This window comes from Cyprinodon tularosa, unplaced genomic scaffold, assembly GCF_016077235.1.
Source record: "Cyprinodon tularosa strain WSP-4 unplaced genomic scaffold, ASM1607723v1 ctg395, whole genome shotgun sequence".
Lineage (NCBI taxonomy): Eukaryota > Metazoa > Chordata > Actinopteri > Cyprinodontiformes > Cyprinodontidae > Cyprinodon > Cyprinodon tularosa.
The window spans coordinates 319326-342149 of record NW_024039113.1 but is presented as its reverse complement, the minus strand read 5'-3'; the positions used below and the strand labels follow the sequence as shown (position 1 = coordinate 342149).

Below are 22824 nucleotides of genomic sequence, written 5' to 3'. Positions count from 1 at the left end.
GTTAAAATTAGAACAAATTATTAAAATCTTCCCATTCCTCCAAAACCCACGGAAGTCCACTTTAAAATCTTTACAGGTGTTTACCCCTCTAAGGAATTTCTTAGACTTCGATTTGCCATTGATTATAACGCTTGTTTATTTTGTGACGGTTATATTGAATCCACTGAACATATTTTCTATGAATGTATGTATTGCAAAGCTTTGTGGGATAATGTGCACTACTGGCTTTTCCCCAAAATTCCAAATTTACCTCTAAGAAAGGTGTTATTTTGGGGGACTCTGAGAAAAGAAAGAAAATTTAAAAGACTACTTAATATAATAATCATCATGGACAAGTTTTTCATTCACATATGTTGTTTTCTGAAAGTCAAACCATCTTTCCCTAGTTTTCACAAGGAACTCTGCCACCTTTTCTTATCGCTAAAATTCATGGACAAATAAAACAAGATGCAGAAGCTGATGAGACACCCCTAATGTGTGTGTGCTTGTATTTATTTTATATATTTTTTTATTGTGTGTTTTGTTTGTTTGTTTTGTTCTATTTGTCCTGTAAATACGGAAGCAACCTGGGTTGGCTCCTCCAGGTTTTTCAGGTTAATATACATCTGATGCCGACACCTTGACTATTGTATATGGTGGTTTATAATTTTAAAAAATGTACGGAAGAGGATTAGGGCCACTGAAAAAAAAAAAAAAACATAACTGATTCTAAATATTATTTTAGTTTAATATGGGGAAAAGGTCAGAATTCTGACTTTAATCTCACAATTCTGACTTTTTTCTCAGAATTCTGACTGTGGTGGTTTTAGTGAAGTGGGAGAGGCAGTGGGGCAGTGATTCATGTTGCTGCAGTCTGACCATTAGATTCTGCTAAAAAAAAATTACACACTGTAGCTTTAAAGTTTGTTCATAAACAAATACATAAAAAAGTAGCCATTCTAGACAGTGATCAGTGAAATCTTTATTTACAGCAAGTTAGATGTACAAAACCAAAAGAATATACATATATGTCCCCTCCAGAACAGGTAAACCGCTCAGCTGTTTGCTACAGGATGCTTCTTTTTTTCTTCCTTCTATCAACATATTTCTCATTTTTCTAGGTCTCTGTTTGGCTGTTCAAAACCAATCCTAACATCCTGTTAGGCTGTTATGTCTTGAGGCCCTTTTATTATGGATACATAAAACACTGTAGTTGTTTAATAAACACCCTGGGGAAAAAAAATAAAAAATACCACCAACGCTTACAGGTATACTGTTATATGTGAGCCTTTCACCCAAAACTTTTTACATCATTTACAAAATATCAATCAAAATAATTGCTTTTGCGGTGGGTCAACCTCTTTAGTAGTGCTAGTGGTCTCAAAAAGTTATTTGTGCTCTGTCTGTTCCGGATATTTTTGTTCCCTTTGCCTCTGAAAGTAGCCTATATTAAAACTAGTTATACACTCTATATACAGTCTCACTGACATTCAGTATTTATCTGATCAGCTACAGTTCCTGTATTCCTTTATAATCAAATCAGAACAATTCCTGAAAAGTCAGCATGTCTAATAAGCAGAGTTCCACAGCAAAGATCTGCACTTTGGATATCAGTCCTGATTTTTTTATCTATAGGAGGCCATTCCAAAACAATGGAAGATATCCGGATTCTTTTCAGGGATGCCGCACCAGATTAATAATCCTTACATCTTCAAAACTCAGTCTTGAAACGTATTTCTTAAGTCCAGTTGCTTCATTTATTTGCACAAATCAGTTTTAGATCCGCTCTACTTTGGCTCCGGGCATAAAAAAAAGAAACAACAAAACATTCACAAACGTGCCACCAGTGTCTGACTTGATTTTATGGTGAGAAATCCGATTCCTCTGTCTAAAAATCCTTTTAAGGACGAAAGAATCTCATGACTTTGGACCTCACAAAGCGGATAAAGGATTTAGGAAACATCTCTTTGGATTCCTGAGAGGTGTAGTTAAAGTAGTTCTGCGGATGAGCCAGCACATCAAACAATGCTTTCATCAGCTTCTTGTCCTGACAGAAAAATACAGAGAGAAGTTGTTAGAACACCTAAATGTGAGAAATAGTCTTTGTTTCATATGTGTCCAGTAGACACATCCTTACAAGATACTATTGACTGTTCAGTTGGTTATTGGAGATTCAGTGGTCAAATAATAATACTCTTATCTGTGCAGTAAACCCTTTATAGGACACTCAGTGAAATACTTTGAAAATCCAAATTTCAAGCTAATAGTATTATTGGAATCCAGGACAAGACCTTATTACCTTTGAAACATTCAAAAATATGGATTTTCTGATGGCTAAAATGAATGTCAATGTAATAACAAGAAAAGCCAACTAGCCCAAATATATTAAGAAAAATAACAAAAAGCGCTTCTATAAGAAATTCATGAAAAAAACTCACACATTTTTTGGTACAACATACCCTTAGAGGCATTAATGCTGATACTGGCACTTACATTTTTTAGTTTATAGACCTACATATAATTGTTAACTAGGCTTATTAACTTTTTTACTTTAATTTTTAACTTTTCAATTAGTTTTAATGTAATCATCCAAGGGCTCATCTAATTGGTCAAATGCCAAAATAAGATGTACAGCCATGTAGCAGCATCTTTGCTGAATGGCTGGATATAGATCTTTTGCTTTTAGACCTCACTGAGGGATGGGGGAGAATCCATTTGTAAGGGGTATGTTAGTGATCAAAAACCGTAAATTGCCCTATAGATTTAAAGATTTAATGGAACAATTAATGACGAATATTTATCAAATTAATGCTAAATTTTACAGAATTGAAATAGGCAAGTGGAAACCAGAGATGCTTTACCTTTAGAATTTCCTGATGATTCACTGATGCATACAATCTTCCATCTCTCACTATGTCTTCAATCAGCTCCTGGTAATCCTCTGGAAAAACAAAAATACAAAAAAGCAAAGTTAGAAATGGTAGATAATTTTATTTAAGAATAAATTAAGTCAGTGATAAAAAAAAGGAATAATTGAAGAAGCCAGAGAAAATGTGAGTCAGTGTGTCTCTATTCTATAGTATTCTATTTAAAAATAGCTCTTTCCCATGTTTTTCATTTCCATTACTTTAAAAACACTTTTAAATTGAAGTCATCCTATTTATACATTAATTAAAAATATACATATTTTATATTTCTTAATAAAATACATTTTGATGTGTGCGTTATTTTGCTATTTTTACCTACCAACGAAAAACACAGCATAATTCTTTAAAGCAAAGCAGTTGGTTTTTGCATTAAAACAGATCTGTGAAACATCACTGTTGCAAAACACTTTTATCTTATAAAAAGACAGAAATGCAGATCAATAAAATTTTGGGTCTGCATAGAATCATATTCAGCAACAATGATAGAATAAAAACAACTTTTTCACCAAAACATGTCTGCCAACGTTAATGAAAGGTGCTTTCAGTTAAAATCACTGGGTGGTTGTGCTCTTTATTATGCAATCACAGTAAAAGCAGAAACATTTCTAAAGAAAGATCAACGCTTTGCTGTTCTTTCTAAATCAACTAAACCTGCAGACAGCACATTTCTGAGGGCTACATCCCACTTTGGACAGCCCTGATTGAGAGTCAGCTTTCCATCACCGATGACTTTAAAAGACAAAATAAACAGTTTAGTCTTACCATCATATGTGACGTATAAAACCTGGAAGCCCTTTGCACTGTTTCCCTCGTTAGACCTGAACTGTATCCACAGTCTTTTGGAGCGGGACGTGAAAGCGATGGGTCGCTCGTAGGTTTGACAAGTCTCGTAGGTCGTCACAGAATTGGGGAGAGCTGTGAGTTAAAGAGGGGGAAACACGGGAGAATCTTCTCAAGTAAAACTGGAAAAATCTGCTGGAACCATAAAGATCCTAAGAGTTTTAACAAGCTCTGCTTTCTAAATCCCCCAAATATTTGTATACATTTCTGCTCCCTTTGCTTTTAAATGGATAGAATTTATTCTAAAGAGATTTTCCATTCACCTTTAGTTTTCCTTAAACTTCTAAACGCCTAAAGCTATCTCTACAATTAAAACTTTGCAGTTTCACACCAACCAGTAAGACTTACAGCTTTTTCTCATCACCAAGTAGTCTCCGCATTCATCCTCCATGGGGAGGTAGATTTCAGGCACAACAATAAGAACCCGGCGTTTGGATGGTGGGTTGATGGTCCAAGTGCACTCGATGTTGGCTGGATAGTTCCCAGGGTAGTTGGGAGACTCGATGTAGCCGGAAAACTCGCCCAGCTCTCCACCGCAATCCCGGTCTGTTAAGAAAAACAGACAGACGTGGGACACGTTTCTTTTTTTTTCTTTCATATTTGAGGAGGTTTTATTGCTGTTATGTTGTTGATTTTGCAGCTACTTAGGGACCCCTGCTGGCCTGAGGAGATTCGTGCAGGAGAGGTTTACAAAAGTAGCAATTATGCAAAACCAATATTAAACCTTTAAAGTTTAACAATTAAGTCAACAGACAATGCTTTATTTAAAGTGATTCATCATTTCGTCCTCTAGTGTTAATTAGATAGGTAGATCCACAGAATAATAAGGTTTTTGCCGTTTGTGTGCAGAGAGATCCATTTACTTCTACAATTAAAATTAGTTACTTCCATATGAAAAAGCCCCCATTTACCTTAATATATGCATTTAGTTGTCATACATAACTTTGGATTAAAATTAAGTGATCTTTTATATCTTTACACCTTAAGTGAATTTCTTCTGATGTTAATATCATGTTGCTGATTAATTTATAGCTCAGACATCCCCTTATTTCTGCTACTAACTGAACCATAGAAGATGGAAAAACAATTCAAAATTGTGTCAAACCTCCAAATTCCCTAAATTTACTAAAAAGACCAGGTGGAGATGAAACAAGTATATCTACAGAAAGTAAAGTCCTTTATAGAATTAATAGGGAAATAAATACAGAGTAAAAAGTGGTGCTATCTTTTTAACAAACATTAAACAGGGACTGATATTTCTGAAGAGAGGCACATTTTGTCACAAAGTTGATTCATTGCACTAATATAATTGTCTATCATGCAGAGGGTAGCCATGATCAATGATAGGACCTCATATAAACTTGGGCCCACTCTGACTGCTCTGCTGTTTCAGTGTTTGCAGCCGTAAATAAACACCTACTTTTGCACTGCATGATGTTGGTGGATCCATCAAAGTCGGTAGAAGTGTTCCCAGGACAGGCGACGCAGTAGTTCTGGCCGAACTCACCCTGGTAAGTGCCCGTTGGACAGCGGATGCAGCGATGTGTGCTGGTGTTGTAGTAATGACCAGGAGAGCACTGGACTGCAGGAGCCAAAAATAATAAAACAAGATTGTCAGTTCATACAAATCAGTAGAGAGGATCTGATACCCGTCGCATTTACTAATTTAAGTCACAGAAGCATATTTAATTTGGATGGCTGAACAGAGCCACTTTATTCTATTTACATTTGGAATATAAAGTAAATTATTGCCGAAGGAATTACTTTTCAGCAATGCACAGAAAATGCACAGTAGGGGGCAGCAGAGCTCCTATTGACACAAAGGAGCTCTGCTCCATATATAACTTTCATATATTTAGAACTCCTTTTTTTATTTTATGTCATAGGTTTCAGCCTGTTTTTGCTCAGTCATCCACCTACACCGTGAATTTATGTCGTAGCTAAGCTAAACCAAACATGAGTTTATAGACGAGAGTGGCTGAAGACTCAGGCACCTTTGGTCTCGCACTCCTGGAAGGAGACAGCACTGCTGTGTTTAGTCACCAGGTTCCCTCCGCACAGGAAGCAGGTGGTCCGTCCCACTTCTGGCTGGTAGGTCCCCAGTGGGCAGGGGAAGCAGGGGACAAAGCCGTCATGAGAATACTGACCGGGTGGACATTGACCTGGACGGAAACACAAATAAATATCTGGTTGGATCAGACTTTAGACTGCTAAAAAAACTAAAACCTTTGATGAAGATGCAATGTGGTTAGTGTTGGCCAACAGTTTATGTCTTTTAAGTGTAAGACATGATCTTAGGTTATGCGTGTATGATAGATTTGAAAAGAATGTCATGTCCCATCTGCGCCTTTCCTTCACCGTAAATCCTAAATGACTGATACAAAGTTGGCGTCAGCTGGTGTTTAGTCTGTCCAAGTAGATTGGAGCTGAGATTCAGAGATCATGGTGAGTCCCTCGGCTTAATCTCAGACACAAAGGCGAAATTCAAAAACATCTTCATCACCTTAGTTCAAGCCTCTTTGGGTTTCAACAAAGAAAAAACATCTGCAGAGAACAGAGATCTTTATCATGGCACCAATGTTTCCTGTGAGTGCCTCTGATTTACAAAACAGCTACTATGGTCCCTTTGTGACTGTCTGACACTTTATCAGCCTTTTCTGCTATTTGTTTATTTTTTTTAGGGCGAAAGGTAATAAATCAAATTCCATGTGAAGTCAAAAGCAACACAGTGGAGCACTTTAAAATTCTCTAATTGTCTCCAGAAACCCTAAAGAACAAAAATGCGCTGTTTGCTACCATAGTTTAGATGGGTAAAAATAATAACTGATAATAATAACTGATTAATAACATAAAGGCAATAGGTATTAGCTGAACATAAAAAATAAAATAATAATAATTACTGATTTAATGGCTGAAGGTGAGCAATTTGCTTCTTCAAGTGACACAATAATATTTTGAAGAGGAAGTGCACATGTTGAACATAATCCAGAGGAGGCTGCAGTATGAAAAGATATTGAGCTTTTAAGTTTAATAACTTAAAATTTGCATTGTGTGCACTCCATTTTTTTTTTGTGTTTTGCTCTCAATGAGCCAGATGTTATTGTAATGTTTAAACTGGTCTTAATCATAAAGTTCTCCTGAATTTCTGAAGATATGACTATCTTAGATACCTTTTATTAATACCCAGCTATTTTTGTTTGTTTTATTTAGCTGAATGCAACAATCTGCATACAAAAGCATCTGAGGTACCTGTCTTATTTTGATTTCTACTGCGTGCAAAGGTTTCACCTGGATTTTCACCTTGAATCCTGGAATTCAATTAGACATGAGCTGGTGTGATTCCCACATATGAAAACCTTCAGCAAGAGATATGCATTTTTTTTTAATACAGCAAAATTGTGATAACAGCCTAAATACTATTCAGGAATAAAAGAAAGTCAAAATTCCTACTATGACAATTATGTCAGGGTTGGGGTTTCTTTTGAGCCCGCCTTGTTTGAACAAGGAATCTTTATTGGAATCAAGGGTCTGAACCAGCTGCCGTATAGTCATGGTACTCCTGCTGTATATATATATATATATATATATATATATATATATATATATATATATATATATATATATATATATATATATATATATATACATATATATATATACATATATACACATATATATATAGATATATAGATATCTACTAATTAAATTTATGAATTTATTTCATTATCTTATCTAAAGGATATTAGGTAAATAGAATGGTATGTTAGGATTAGGGCTCCAACTAACGATTATTTTGCAAATCGATTAATCTGTCCACAGTTTTTTCAATTAATCAATTAATAATCCAATAGGAAAAAGAATTCTTAAAGAAGATTATTTACAAAAATAAACCAGGGGGAACTAAAATTTTCCAATTAAGGAGTTCTGGATCCCGCAGATCGACAGACAAAACTTTCCTTTATCTTAATTGCAAAAAACTTTACATATTTTTTACAATTTGGATAGAGTTCCTGCTCTAAGATTGTTGCTCTGTCAGCTAAATGTACATTTTAGAGTCTCTATACTCCAGTTAATGCTTAATCAATCACTAAATTAGTTGATGATTATCTTAATTATCGAATAATCGGATTAATTGTTTCAGCACTAGTTAGGGTGATTTTGTGGTTTTAAAAATGTAACTTTTTCACTTCTAGTTTACTTAGTTTATGTTGTCAGATGAACAAACTAAAATACTCGAGTTTAGCTTTGAAAGTTTATATGAAGAGGTCTAGCACATTGTGAGGAAAATGAGTATAACAGAATGTCTCAGAATTATACACAAATAGAGACTATGACAGCTTAAAACGTAACATATATGCATTTAAATGCTGCTGCATAGCATCTCACCTCCGCACTCTGACATGTTTCGAGCTCCGACCACTTTGGTCACTTCCCTCCCTTGAGGAGCAGGACAGGCTTCACAGGACATCTGTCCCTCCTCGTCCTGGTACGTTCCGGCAGGGCAGGTTACGCAGTGCCCCTGATCACTATCATAGTATGTCCCAACACCGCAGCTCACTGACAGATCCAATCAAAAACACATCAACGCTTCATTACGTTCATTTTTCCAAACACAAAAATGAAACAAAATAAAACCAAATCTGAAATCATGGCAATAAAACACATGATCATAACAACCTGCAAAAAACTTCAGATAAGAAACCCTAAACAGAAGGTTATGTCTGTGCTTGTAGTGCTCATAAATTATCAAACTCACACATTAAAGATAGAATAACACTCTGCCCCCTGGCTCAACATTGTCAAACGTTTCTTACCACAACATAGGAACAACAAATACAGCTGTAAGCATGGATGACGAGACCAATAGAAAAAAGCGATGAGGGCCAGGTGCATACTTAAAAAGAATAAACACAGCGAAGAGCTTCAAGTGTAATGTTTAAATATTAACACATCAAAGGTATTTTTGGAGCCTTATTTGTTTTAGCTCTGTTTAAACACACATTATATAGATAAAAAACATATAAATCAATAATACTGGGAAAAGCATAATTATTATCAGGGTAATTCAGATACTGTTGCTGAATATTGCCATTCCTGATCTTTAACAGTTTTCCCATTTATACCATAAATGAGGGCATAAATAAGTCTATGCAAAAAAGTAAAACTATCATAAGGAAGCAGGATTAAAATTACTGATCCAAGCTGTTCTTTTAGAACATCATTATGGTAAACATAAATCTTACAAAGATGACTATAATTTGATTTATTGTGCAGCTCTATTAATCACTCAACAATAATTATATTAAAGAAAACTTTACAATCTTCCCTTATGCATCATACTTTCAGCTTTAACTGCATATATTTCTGTTATATTTCTATGCTTAATATCCAAATTAATTGTTTTAGATTAGCAGGCCTTTTTGTTTTGGTTAACAGGGAATCTGCCTCCTGTGTCTGAAACTAGAGAACTAACATTTTCTAATCTTTGCCACTATAAGGAAAAACACAAGGATGTTTGATACATTTCCAACCAAAAGGTTAGGAAATAAAACAAAGTGCCGTTTAGGGCATCTAACAGCGATTTATATGGAATTCAATACAGACACTTGAAGTGAACAGATTGTGCACAGAGTATCCAAATTTATGTGTTCAGATGCCTTTTAAAAAGCCTGGTTTAAAGGCAGATGTAAGACAAAGGCTACCAGCCTCTTTAGAACCACGCTCCCAAAGCTCGATGCAAAGAAGGTTTGGCCGTGCATTAAGGAGGAACTTTTAATGCCAACGTAAGCACCCTCACCTCTTTTAAAGCCAACCCAGCGGAAAATCAAAGAAGGGGGGGTATTTCCCTCTTACTTCACACAAGTGCAAAGGCTTGATTACAGGGACCAAAACACCTTTTTTGCAGTTCCTCCCCCTTAGAGCAATGTCTTTAATTAATTTGTGAATTACTGTGTCTACTTGATAGTTTAAAGAGCTTTAAAAAAAATAAAGGCAGAAGCTGATCTAAAACAAGAATAAATCATCTAAATCCCTGTCTGCGGAGATAAACGTGTCTCAAAGATGCAGCCCTTAAAGCTGCAGGAAGGCTCAGCAAACAGCTGCTTGAGTGGACCTCCATTGTACTCAACAAAGTGTTAGATTTTCCTCTAAAAAGGGGGAAAATGTAATTCTATCAAGAGCAGTTCATTTTTGAGGGCCATTGTTTACTCTGAAAGACCATGAGGAGCCATCACTGCATTGTCCTCTAACAGCTTTTATTTGACAGAGGGAAACAGTGAGGGAAGAAGAGTGAGTTGGGGTGAAAGAGAGAGAGAGAGAGAAAAAAACCTTGAAGCCTTTCAAATGCAAAGAACAGCTCTATAGAGTCCTCGAATTGATGGCCCTCAAAGAGGTTTAAAAGACCTTTCACCTCTATTCAACGCCCCGCTTCTTGCCCACTTGATGACATAGGAAAACAGCGGTATCACAGCGGTGAGGAGCTGAACGCAATAAAAGGGGTCAGGTTTTCTGAATCCTCCCTATTCGCCTTGGCCCAATCGCTGCTCGCGCCCATCAAGCAAAGGCGCAAACAGCTGATGCTAATTGATTCCCATGGTGTGGCTGAAGTCAGTTCTTTTTAGCTGTTTAGTGGCTGGGGGTCATGCAAAGTGGCCCCAGCTGGGCGGGAGGAAGGGAGGGAGGGAGGTGGTTGTTGGTGAGGGGACTCAATTCACAGCAGAGCTCGGATCACCGGCTCTTCCTCAACATCTCAAAACAGCCGATGCTTATACTTCTTTTACAAACAACACTTTCTTCTGGTATTTAAGCCAAAAAGAAAACAAGAGGTATCAACATAATTTTCTGTCTAAATTCACAAAAACCTGCACGTTTTGTTTTCTTTTTCTTCTAAAAAAAAAAACGCAAGTTCCAATGTTTTTTTTCCCCCCTTAATGGAGCAGCCAAACTGAGAAGGAGTAAAACTGCACTCAGTGCTAAGCCAATGTGGGAAGTGGGGGAAGGAACGAAAAATATAGCTCCTTTAAAGAGCTGGAGGTAAAAAAGAATGCCTTACTGAACCCCTCCTTTTCCCCTCACCCAAATTAAATGTCTACAGCCCTGCCATGGCTGGCGGACTGCTTTATGTCGATCTGTGAGTGCTGGCAGGGGCACTTTAGACAACAACATGTTTGATGTTTATTGAACAGGAGCATTAAGACTATAATCAAGTGTCCCTGATGAATCTTAGAGAACAGGAAGGTCATAATGAAGCAAAAACCAACAGAGACACTTTTCAGGGTTGTCATAGTAAGATCTAGGACTACACCCCTCATGGTCCAAATCTTACACAAAGAAAGATCTGTTTGAATAAATATTTAGAAGACAGGCTCTAGTTTCCCGAGAAAATGTTTCACCACCAAAGGAACTCAATGTGAGGCCTGAAAACAGGGGCGTACAGTAACAGCAGCCAGGAAAAACATAGTCCAGCTCATGGCTCTTCTCTTAACAGCATGCGGTCGCCACAAACCAATTTTTTTTCTCCATCACAGGTTGTATATAAAACCCGACTGAAAGGCGCAACAGCTACCTGGAGAGCCATCAACGCTGCACCTTTAATCCCAGGAAGAGATGCTCAGTTCCTTCAATAGAAACACGTTCTCACTAATGCACTTCAGCTTGCTCATTACAACACATTGGTAAACCTAATATGGCACTCATCTGGGAAAATCCTGCAAAAATGCATTATTAAAACTACTTTCTAAATATATCCCCTGGGTATGAAGCTGTGGCTCTACTGTGTGCATGCATAGTGAGAACTCTGAGTCAACCTGATGTTTCTAACAGTTACTGTTAAACATGAAATAAATCCTACTCACCACATTTTCTGCCCACCAACACTTGACCTGCAAGACAGTGCCCAGGCAGTACTGGCAGTTGGCCTGGATTCCTGGACAGGTCGTAATCAGCCCCGGCGAAGTGAAGGTGAAACTGCTCCCGGTTGATGGACTTCCTCAGGGTCCTGATGGTCTTCCTCAGTCTCTTCTCAGAGCGTCGACGCACGCAGTTCAGGTCGCAACTCTCTGCTGAGAGAAGCACTTGATACCACAACTGTTTGCAGTATGTCATCCTAAAACCCTATAATACCTTCGTTTCCATGTCATGCTTTCCCCACACACAAAAAACACCTACAGACACCAAAGAAAGTAATGAAGGAAACCAAACATAAAGCCTCGAACGTCTTACACCCAGAGTCAAGCCAAAACAGGAGATACTTTAAGAGCTTTAGGTCTGTTTTAGTGACAGACAGCCGGAAAGGGAGTCAGATGAAGGGTAAGAGGCAAAGGTGGCACGCCAGCAGGCAGGAAGCACAGAGAGACCAACCTGTTACCTCCTCTAGGTTTATATCCAGCTCAAACTCAGCCGTGATGGCGAAGCCATCATCCTCCCCGGCCTTCCTGCTATGACGGCTGCGCGTTCGCTGGCCCAGCGAGGTGCAGCGAAGGCTCACGTAGCTGAACTGGACGTTTTCAGTGAAGAAAAAGCTGAAATCTGCAAACATTTGTAACCAGTAGTTATTAACTGTAGAGCACATTATTAAATCTTTAAGCAGAAACTGAGACGTCTTTGAAATATTGTTTGTGAAACAATTCAGCTTCCTTTTAGTAAAGACTTGAAAAGACTGAAACCCCCATTAGAGAAGGCAAATAATCCTACAATCAAGGAGTGACTTGATTGATGGCTGGGTGAACCCCAACTAAAAGGCATGCAGTGGCTAATTACATCCTCCCCTGCCACTGCCAGACAAAGTGCTGCCCTGAGACTTTAAAACCCACACCACAAATGTCTTTCACATTTGCCCCTGGTTTTTGGTTTCTTTGAAGCAGCTTTCAGGTCTGCTTTATCTTCTTTAGATGTTGGCAGCCCTCAGTAAACCCTAAAGGTTTCTAACCTGCAGCACGTAAAGGAGCTGTAATTCCAGTCATGACTTTCTGTCATCTCGTGTTTGGACGGATTGCTGGGCCAACCTCAGTACCTGAGTGAGCAGTGTTGAATCTCTCCCAGAGTTTCTCCTGACTTCGCTTGAGGTTGCACTTGGCCGTGCCAGACTTGAAAGTGGCTGTGGTTTTAATTCGCTGCACTCTGGTTTTTTCTGGACCTAGAGGACAGAGCAACAGGAAGCCCGGTCATTCCGACGGGTCAACGCCTCGACGAAAACAACAAGTCCGACGTTTCCCAGGTGAAGATGTTTGTGTGATGGAGGAGGGAAATCTGTGAGGTTTTGTACTTGCCTAAGCAATGAGATCCACTGTTGGTCTTTTGTATGCCAGCCAAGCAGGGCAGAGGCATTCCACAGGTCACCGTGTAGGAATCCTCCGTCCCTGAAAACACACAAGAGAGCATGACACACAGGCCGGGGCTGACAAAAGTCAGGGCCACAAAAGCCGAGCCGGAGAGCAAAGAGGAAGCATGTAGTAACATGACTAGTCCGCTCCATAGACTAAAGCTGACAACTGTTCACACAGCTCGATCTTAAAGCACTCAACTTAAGCCCCTTTTCAGACAGCAGATTCACAACATTGATGGCTTCATCAATCAGTTAAAGCTACGGCATTCAGTCACTTTTATGTTAATGTTTCCTATGGTTTCATTGGAGCTTACTAACAACAGTTATGGAGAGAGGAGGGGTAGGGACGTGATTTTGGTCTCGAAGCGTTTGCCAAAAGTCTAACAAAGACGGAGTTTACATACAACAGCTTTCGATGTTGCCATAACAGCTCATATTATCCTACCGAATGTTATCGGTTTCTCATCATCTCAATGGTTGATGACAACTGATGAAAATATTCCTATATTTACTTTCCTTCCTATATTTCTAAGCCTGCTAAAAACCTGGTATAATAACGGATTTTAGCTTTAAGTACAGATTCATGTTTCAGATCAACAAACGAATTAAATTATCAGGCAAATATTGCCTTAGCAAACAGTTGATTTCTTTATTAATCAGATTAAATATTAAATTAGCCCAAAACGTCAAACTACCACTAACATGCTAGACAGCAGGTAATACTAAAGGTATATAGCATGACAAAAGTTTCTGTTATTTGTTTTATTTTATCAGAGGTTTGGTAAATAATCAAGATGCTCTTTGTTTTTTGTTTTTTTTATTTATGTGGGACGTTATTTATCCTGTTTTTGGTCAGCAGAGGTTTTTACCTTTCAACTTTCGCTCAGATAAAGGGTTTTTCTCAGTCTCCTTTTAATCATGGCATCATTAACACTGAGATAAACTAAGGCAAGGGTTGGTTAGCAGGGCTTTAGATGTTGCTGTGTTTCCTTTTTTAAAGGATGATCCATCAGTGTACCATTGATGTCGATAGTCTTTCGGAATTTCTTCATCTTTCTTTTTTTTCCGTTTGTGGAAAATGGCCTCAGTATAGTTCACTGCATTCTCAGCTATCTTCAAAGTGATCAATGTTAGTGGCACTGTCTCTCATAAATTATTTAACATCTTAAGGGCTGAACACACCAGTTGCATACCAGTTTTTAATCTCCGATCTTATGCTTTCCCGATGTCACACTGACTGCTTATAGAGAGGCTCTGGCTAGGCAGGATGAGCAGATCTGTGCAGATTTTTTTTTCACCTCCGACTCTGTGCTATACACTAATTAAACAATTTCCCACTTTTGACTTGAACAGATTATGAAAAGTTATTAAAAAAAATTATAAAAATATAAAAGCCCCACTTAATGAGTATGTGAAGCATCTCAAACCCGAACACATAGAGAACGTTCATGTGCTTATATTAACAACATGAGATTTAAGTCTAAAGAAAAGAAAAACACAGAAATAAATGCTGTGGGACGCTTTAAATACCGACTGACGAAGTGAGAGGTGATTCTCAGAGAGAGATCTGTTAAGATTATCAGGGTTTTTTTCATTGACGTAACTATGACTATGATTAGGTCACTGTTTTACTATATCCGTTTTTCTTTTTTCTTTTTGAGGAGATTGATAAACTGTGCCCTCTGTCCTTCGTTTTTGTGCGGCTCAAAGAGGATCACTACTTTGTGATTTCTGTCCTCCTAAATTCCTATCATGGGTAAAGTTTTTTTTTTAATGTCTCATTCATTGTTATTGCATGAGCATGTCCCGGTTGGTATATGTGCTACTTTAAAACTGACTTTTTCCCCTTGCGATTAACAGATGTCCTATTGTATTTTCCCCCAAAGCTGATGTGTTTTAATTAGTAACTGTATCTCTCTTCATGAAATTGCCATTAAATTGCTGCATAGACTAAAATAGACCTGAGGTCTATCTCAGTCAGACCTACGCAAGCCCCCTCGGAGAAAATTGTGTCATAGTTTATTCCTCCCCACTGACTTTCAATGAGAACTAACGCCACAACCTCGTCCGACAAGATTTTCTGCCGAATCAGACACAAAATCGTATTCAGTGTTTTCTGGCCTTTAAGATCGGGATGTGAAGAGACTTTTGAGAATTATAGGCCTACTTGGCCTACTTGGCCTATAATACTCCGACAGACCTATCAAAGTGACATATTCATTTTACAAATAGGATGAACAATAACTAGAGCAACATATGTTTCTAGATGTAACATAAGCAAGATTATATGGACAGGATTCCCAAAATTAAAGTATTACAATGAATAAATGAGTGTCAAATTTCACAGCTGGAGCTGACTTGATGCTATTTTGTGCATGTGATCTTGTTTACTGAGGGGTCAGAGGGCATACGTTTTTTCTACTTTTCATTTTAATTAGTGATTGAATAAATGTTGAAATTTTACTATCTACAAATCGAATAAAATGTTTATATCAACACAAACTAAAACTTTTATCACATATCTATGTATCATCTTACATATTATTTATTTAGTTCTGTCTTTTTTTTAAAAATTTAAAAAAAAAAATACACAAAATTATTTCTTTTATACAATTTCAAGCTTAAAATTCTTTGGGCTCATCACAAGAATCAAGTCGACCCTGCATACCTAAAATGGTTTCAATAGAATAAATGCATCTGAGCAAATATGGAGAAAACCTAAATATATATGAAGTTCTACTTTAATTCCTAAATCTCAGCCGTAAATAAACTTAGACATGAACAAAGAGATAATTTTTCTGCAGTTGGAAGGAAACGATAATAAAAGCAGATAAGAAGAGAACTTGTTTGACTCACCACTGCTGATATGAACTTGGGACTGGCAGTTTAGAAAGCAGCGATCCCCTCCATGCTGCTTACTACAATTCAAGGTAGGCTTAGAGGGAAGGTTTGCTGGTGTTAAACCCTCAGCCTCTGGATAAAGACCACAACAATACTTAAAGGTATAAAAAAGTTATTTTTGATTTCCAAACAGAAGATAGAAGGCACATTATGCATGCATGTTTGCAAAACTGCTTTTTTTATTCAAGCATGAGAAAAAAAAACAAGTGAAAGAAAACTAAAGAGAAAAAAGAGAAACATTTCAAAGTATCTCCTGTTTTTGTTCCCGCATTTTCTTCCAAATCGTGAAACATGAACACATCAAAGCAGCGACAAAAAAAGAAATAAATAAAAAGAGGGTTTAACTTACTGATGCAGTCCTTTTTGTTCCAGTGTAGCTTATACCCAGGGTGGCAAAAACACTCATATCCACCCACAGTGTTCTCACATCCCTGCTCACAGCCTCCGTTGTTTACACTGCATTCATTAATATCTGCCATGAAAAGGTGGATTTTTTATAAAGTTGATATGTGCAAAATAAATGTAAAGCTTCTCTAGAGAGGTTCTTCTCACCTCCACAATGGGCCAACCCGTACAAGGTGTAGCCTTTGTTGCACAGACACTGGAAACTGCCAGGGGAGTTCACACATGTGTGATCGCACGTGCGCTCAAAATAACACTCATCTATATCTGTAATCAAAATCACACCGATGACATCATTGCAGAGCAGTCAGTCATCACCTTCCCCTCAAGGAATTTTCCCTTTATTTATGGCAGTGATATGTGACAAGTGTTGCATCTAGTGAAATAATTGGATTTCAATGGGAGCTGAATAGCAATATGCAAATGATATCTTTTGTTTGTTTTTTTTCACATTTTGATCAAATTATTTTACCCTGACAGGAACGTTCATCAGACAGCAGCTTAAATCCTTTCTTGCAGTTGCATTCGAAGCTCCCGACAGTGTTCTTGCAGAAGTGTTCACAGCCGCCGTTGTGAATCTCGCACTCGTCCATATCTGTGAGGAACGGGTTTCTGGTCAGATTTCAGTGAAAAAAAAGAAAGAAGAAATCTTTCACCGACATACCCAAATCAGTGTGTTGCTACACTTTGTAAAAAGGTGTTGTTAGGGAGGCAGTGGCTCTGACCTTTGCATAATTTTCCATCTGGCTGCAGCGTGAAGCCGTCGGGACAGCTGCAGCGCACGCCAGTGGATGTGTCCTTACAGGTGGAGTCGCAGCCCCCATTGTTAAGTGCGCAGGTTTCTAAAAATTACAACCCAAACGTGTGACTGTCAGCTGGGTCAGAAGGTGTCGCTTTGCTTTTCATTGACTGATAAAACTTTAATACCAGCACAGAAGCTTTTTTTTTGGTATCCTTTGTTACTAGTCTGACCTTTCAACACTTGAAACTTTTAAAGTTATTAACTATTTAGATGTTTTTTTATCAAAATAAAATAGTCTTTATAATGTGATTAGTGCAATGCCCTTTTGTTCCTATTAACAAACAGAAACCGCTGCAAAACCTCCTGTGCTTGTTGCTATTTATACTAAAGCGCTAAAAAGAAGCCGTGCTTTTGTTACGCGTTCTACAAGCCTGAATTACACAACCATCAAAAATAAACTCAGCCAGGAAATATTCAAACGCTGCCCTTCTCAAATGGAAGGAAAATGTGAAATTTACCACACTGTCACAAGTGCATATATTACAGGAGGGAGAGTTAAGGCCAGGCCAGTCATTTCACAGTTTGCTCTAAAGACTGAGGAATGTATCGGTGTACTAGACATTGCTCGCCTTCCCACCCAAGCCAATTTCAAGCTGTCAGCCTGTGAGGGGTGTAGCTGTTACCCATCGACAATCTTCTCTTGACCCGTTTGTCCGCCTCGGTAGAGGACGTGGCGTTGTGGTCCGAGGACTCAGCGGTGGCTTCATCTCGCTCTATGTAACACACACAAAACCAGTCATCAATAGAGCAGGTATGGCCAAAAAAACAGTCCCCTCCATCTTTTTCCGGTTTTCACACAGCCCTGCAACCTGACTACAGACTTCAACCCTGCAAGTTTGCGTTGCCTTTAAGGAACCAGCAGCCTTTTGACAAACTCTGCTTGCGGTGGCTTGGTGTGTCAAATATTACAGCAGATTTGGATCTGCAGGAAAAAATATGACATTTACACGCATGGACCTCACACACACGGCTGCCTGAAGTAGAGAGATAACTCACTCGATGATTCTTATCCATAAACGGGCGAAAGAAAAAACTCAAAATGTTCTGAAAACATTCATCGAGATAAAATCAAATGAATAGAAACAATCGAAATCCTCCAATTTAGTTACATTCATACCAGAAACGCTGTCTCTGTTTGTCAGACTTGCTGGAATTCTATAGTTATTATATAACTTTACTAGTTAAAAACATATATTTTTATTTAAACTTACTAAAATGTATATTTGTTTAAGTAGAAATATGATACAAGTATATATATACTATATACTATACTATTGTTTTAACAGTGGAAAACTGATCAGAAGTAAGATGCTCCCTATTCTCTCTCCAAGGCTATAAATATGGGATTTAAACATTTAGTTATTCATCTCCACAATGTTTTTTAATTACAAACACATTATCAATAGCAAATCAGACGTGAGATGCTAATGAATGCAGAAGTTTTTTATCAAATATCCCTTTACACATTACACATTTTATTAAAGATATGGGTGATTTGGATATGTTTTAAGTGCTGGGAAAGACGGCACACCTTAAGCTGTATGTTGTCTCTGTGACAGCAAACATGAGTGAATGTGCAAGTTGCTGTTATTATTGCCAAATATTTTGAGAAGGTTAGCAGGATGAATATACCCAGTTTTTTCCTCATTAATTTATTTCTTATCTATTGGCTCCATCTTTCCATCTCTATGTTCCCTTCAGCATATCAAGCAACATTTTCCCTATCAGATGTGGCACTGACTATAGTGAGGCTTCCTCTAACAGACCCAATGTTTTACTGGCACATAAAGTGGAAATTCCAACTGTAATTACTATCATGGCAACAAATGCACCATTCTGAAAACACAATGACATTGTCATTGCAATATAATTGCAATAAAGTCTGTTTTGTTTTTTTTTTCAAGACACACCTTTCAATTTCATTTACATCATAATTTAACTTACAAAAGTAAGTTTTGAAAGAAAAATTAACACAAATTCCAACATGTCTTGACGTTCATGCTTAAGTTATTTCAATAGATTAGTTCACTTTTATCAAATATCAAGGTTTCCTGTCTTTAAGAGTCTGCTTACCCACACACGTCTTCTTGTCAGGCTGCAAGGTGTATCTGACGTGGCACCTGCAAATGGGACCATCCTCCGTGTCCTCGCATGTGTGCTGGCAACCTCCGTTGCCGTGGTTACAGGTCACTGCAGTGAAGGTTGGACAGTTTGGACGTGAATCAAAACATTACGGTGTATGCGTGTGTTGCTTAGTGAGTAGCTTGTACTAACAAATGCAGTCTCTCTGGTTTCTGGCCAGCTCAAAGCCTGGACGACACTCGCAGGCCACGCCCCCTCTGTGACTCTCTTTGCAGATGTGGGCGCAGCCGTGCTCCTTATTCATACAGTTGAGGCCCTCTGGGAGAGAAAGTGGGAGTGAGAGGTACACAATGAAACTCTCCTGCAGTGAGCGACCAGCTAAATACAAAAGGCACACATACTGGGAGATTAGTCCAGCATCCTCAAAGACATTTATTGTTCTCTAAGCTTTGCACAACCTAAAAACATCCAACAGCTTGATGTTTTTTTTAACCTTCATTTATGCAGGAAAAGGAAATATCTGCAAATCTTTTTTCCTTTTTTTTTTTTTTTTTTTGCATGTAAATAAAACAGCAATCTGCTTGCTGCACAGAACCCACTTGATGCCTCTTTAAGCCTAAAGCTAAGAGGAGGTGCTGCACCATTTATATAGATGGGTCACAGATGAGTGATCAGGTCTGCAGGATTTACAAAGCCTGTCAAGAGCCAATGGAGTGGAAAGTACTTGCATTTAAGTTGACTCCAGTCAAGCTGACAAAACAAAGGCACTTCAGACTAATCTGTGACACACACCACATAGGCCGGAGTGTTGCAGATATTAACTCATTTTGTCCTTTGAGACACAGAGGATCTTTTCCCACAGAATGCTGCAATAAAGAGGCGGTTTGAATGCCACCTTTCCTTACAACACAAACCCATCACAGAGGCAGAAGTTATTTTCTGTCCTTATAAAACCTAAAAAGTTCCTGCAACTCAGTTTTATATCTGTAAATGAGCTGGGACGGGACAAATTGTAAAAGATGTAAACTCACCGACGGAGCGGTGGATGCATGTGTGCTGGTTGTCGCTGAGGAAGAAGCCCTCTTTGCAGCGGCACTCGTAGCTACCCACAGTGTTGACACAAGTGTGTTGGCACCCACCATTATTGAACATGCATTCATCCACATCTAAGGGACAGAGGCAAGGCTGTGTTAAAAAAAAAACACTTTACAGTCTTTCAAGAGAAGATTTGTTTTCATCACAAACATTATGCACTATATAAATCCAGGTTTGGATGTTATAAACACTGCAGATGAGGCTAATGCATTTTAAATGACTCTGAGAGACTTCAAAACACCGCCCACACAAACATGCATTCCTCAAAGATCAGATTAGATGAGGCAGGGCTCCCTGTCACAGAATGGGGATCTTACCCAGGCAGTTGTGTCCATCATTGGCCAGATTGAATCCATCATAACAAGTGCAGCGGTAGTTTCCTGGTATGTTGTTGCACTCATGCACACAACCACCATTGTACTCCAGGTCACATTCATCAATATCTGAGGGGTAAAAGTCACATAATACATGCTTACCAACAGGTTATAGGAGGAAGTCTATAGAAAAGTATAGAAAACTTACCATCACACTGTTTCCCATCTCCTTTAAACCCTCCTTTACATGTGCACTTATATGAGTCTTGGGTAGTCTGACAAATAGCATCAATGTGACAGCCATCACTCCCCTCTGCGCAGGAATCTGTTCGGTTTTACGAAAACACGTGGAAAGAAAAGGATTCAGTATGTCATTAACAACAGCCTGGAGAATCTGTTATGTTTATGTTAGTAGCGGAAATGAGAATGAAAATATCTAACAGATAACCTCACGGATTTCTCAAACAATACCAAAACTTTTCTCTTTTTTTATGGAGTATAACAGAGTTTTAAAGACGTGCGTAAGATGCAGAGTTCTCCAAACAAAAAAAAAACCAAAACACATGCAAACACTCACTACAATCCCACCTCGAGTCTCTGGAAGCGCTATGCTTTGACGACTATTTAACAAGAGAAAAAACAAACAGAAGTCCCTCGCAGCCCAAATAGCTCCCATGGTGAGATAGGTGGAAGTTTTTAGAGATCTTCTCAAAAGGACGCGGGCGCAGTGAGGTGGCTGCGGAGCGTCCGTCTCATTTTCATTCTCGCCTGTCAATCCGCCTCACAGAGAGCCTGGGGAAGGAGCAAGGAGAGAGTGACTGGAAGTAGGAGGGAGAGAGGGAGGGAGAGAGAGAGAGAGAGAGAGAGAGAGAGAGAGAGAAAATAAAGGCGTGCGCGTGCGTGCATGCACTGGTTAAAAAAAAGGTGGGAGGGAAGGGGGCAGTGGCGTGGGGGTGCGTGATGAAGCCTTCAGAGGATGAATAAACCTCAGCCTTCTGAGGCTATATGAGTATATATATATATATACATGTACACTCTGTTTACATGTATGGTTCATACAGCTATTCCATATTTTTGCATTTTAGCAGTGTTGCCAACTTAGAGCTTTTGTTGCTATATTTAAGGATTTTTCTGACACCTCCAGCGCTTTTATTTCAAAAAAGCGCCAAATCTACCGACTTTTTGTCTGCTACTGGAGAGTTTGGCGACATTGTATGAAAGTAGCTAACTCTGCTCTCCAGTGCAAATGGATTGGTAACCCCGCTTCCTGCTCTCCTTTATCTTGTCTGCTGTTATGATTCATGCAGCTATTATTTCATCCAAATGAAAAATGGAGAACAGATAAACAGATCATGGCTTGTCTACAGTGAATGACTGGGTTATTTACTTTTTGGAAACACAGGGAGGAGCAATCAGCTCCTTGGAAAAAATCTTTCATTCCTTTTGAGACAGCATGAAAAGTCAGCTGAGTACAAAACTTAGAGAGGAAAACAGCTAGAAAAGGGATAAGAAGAGAGGGAAAAAACGTATAACAAATAATGTATATCTATTCTGTTAAAATTTCTGTATCTGTATAATGTTTTATGTGCTGCCTTCCAAGGTCCGAGGGACCCCCTGCCTGACTTTGCCTAGGGCCCCAAAGTTTCTAAATCCACCCCTGTATATATATATATATATATATATATATATATATATATATATATATATATATATATATATATATATATATGGGGAGTGGTGGTTAGTGCATAGAGCTTGGAGTCCTGAGGTTCCCAATGAGTAAGATCCTTGACCCAGGATTGCTCCCTTGGCACCCCACGATGGCAGCCCACTGCTCCCCAAGGGGATGGGTTTAATTCAGATGTAAATTTCTCCAATGTGAGTTCAATAAAGTTCAATTATTACTATTATAATGGTTATTTTTTCATTATTTGTGTCAAAGGAAATTAGGTGTTTGGAAATGAAGACCAATAAACGTACTCATGGTTTTGCAAAACTTTACTTTGACTTTGTTCTTGTTTTCCTTCCTTTCATGGGGCTAACACTGCTCTTCTGTCAAATGATAACTGCTGTGGTTGCAAAGGTTAAAAAATGACAGTAGTGGAAATGAGTGTTCACAAGCAACACATGTTCAATTTATGAATAATGAATAAAATACTA

At 38.4% G+C, this 22824-nt stretch overlaps 1 protein-coding gene across 7 annotated transcripts; it reads right to left on the bottom strand.

The window, feature by feature from the left end:
- Positions 1-939: 939 nt before the first annotated feature.
- On the bottom strand, positions 940-21479 carry scube2 (signal peptide, CUB domain, EGF-like 2). Of its 7 annotated transcripts, none has more exons than XM_038297733.1 (23): positions 21253-21479; positions 20873-20989; positions 20668-20793; positions 20287-20421; positions 19448-19573; positions 19247-19363; positions 17797-17886; positions 17097-17213; positions 16844-16966; positions 16522-16638; positions 16319-16441; positions 15925-16041; positions 13013-13102; positions 12757-12879; positions 12105-12272; positions 11600-11806; positions 8133-8303; positions 5741-5908; positions 5167-5328; positions 4095-4292; positions 3669-3821; positions 2841-2920; positions 940-2026 (listed from the first exon to the last, which is right to left on the bottom strand). In XM_038297733.1, exons 1-23 carry the CDS (start codon positions 21338-21340, stop codon positions 1880-1882), a joined length of 3063 nt encoding a protein of 1020 aa, XP_038153661.1. In that variant the 5' UTR covers positions 21341-21479; the 3' UTR covers positions 940-1879. The 7 variants fall into 7 exon arrangements, with proteins under 7 accessions (XP_038153661.1, XP_038153662.1, XP_038153664.1 ...); XM_038297734.1 differs by having other exon boundaries at positions 11600-11803; XM_038297736.1 differs by lacking the exon at positions 17097-17213.
- Between the last annotated feature and the right edge of the window lie 1345 nt (positions 21480-22824).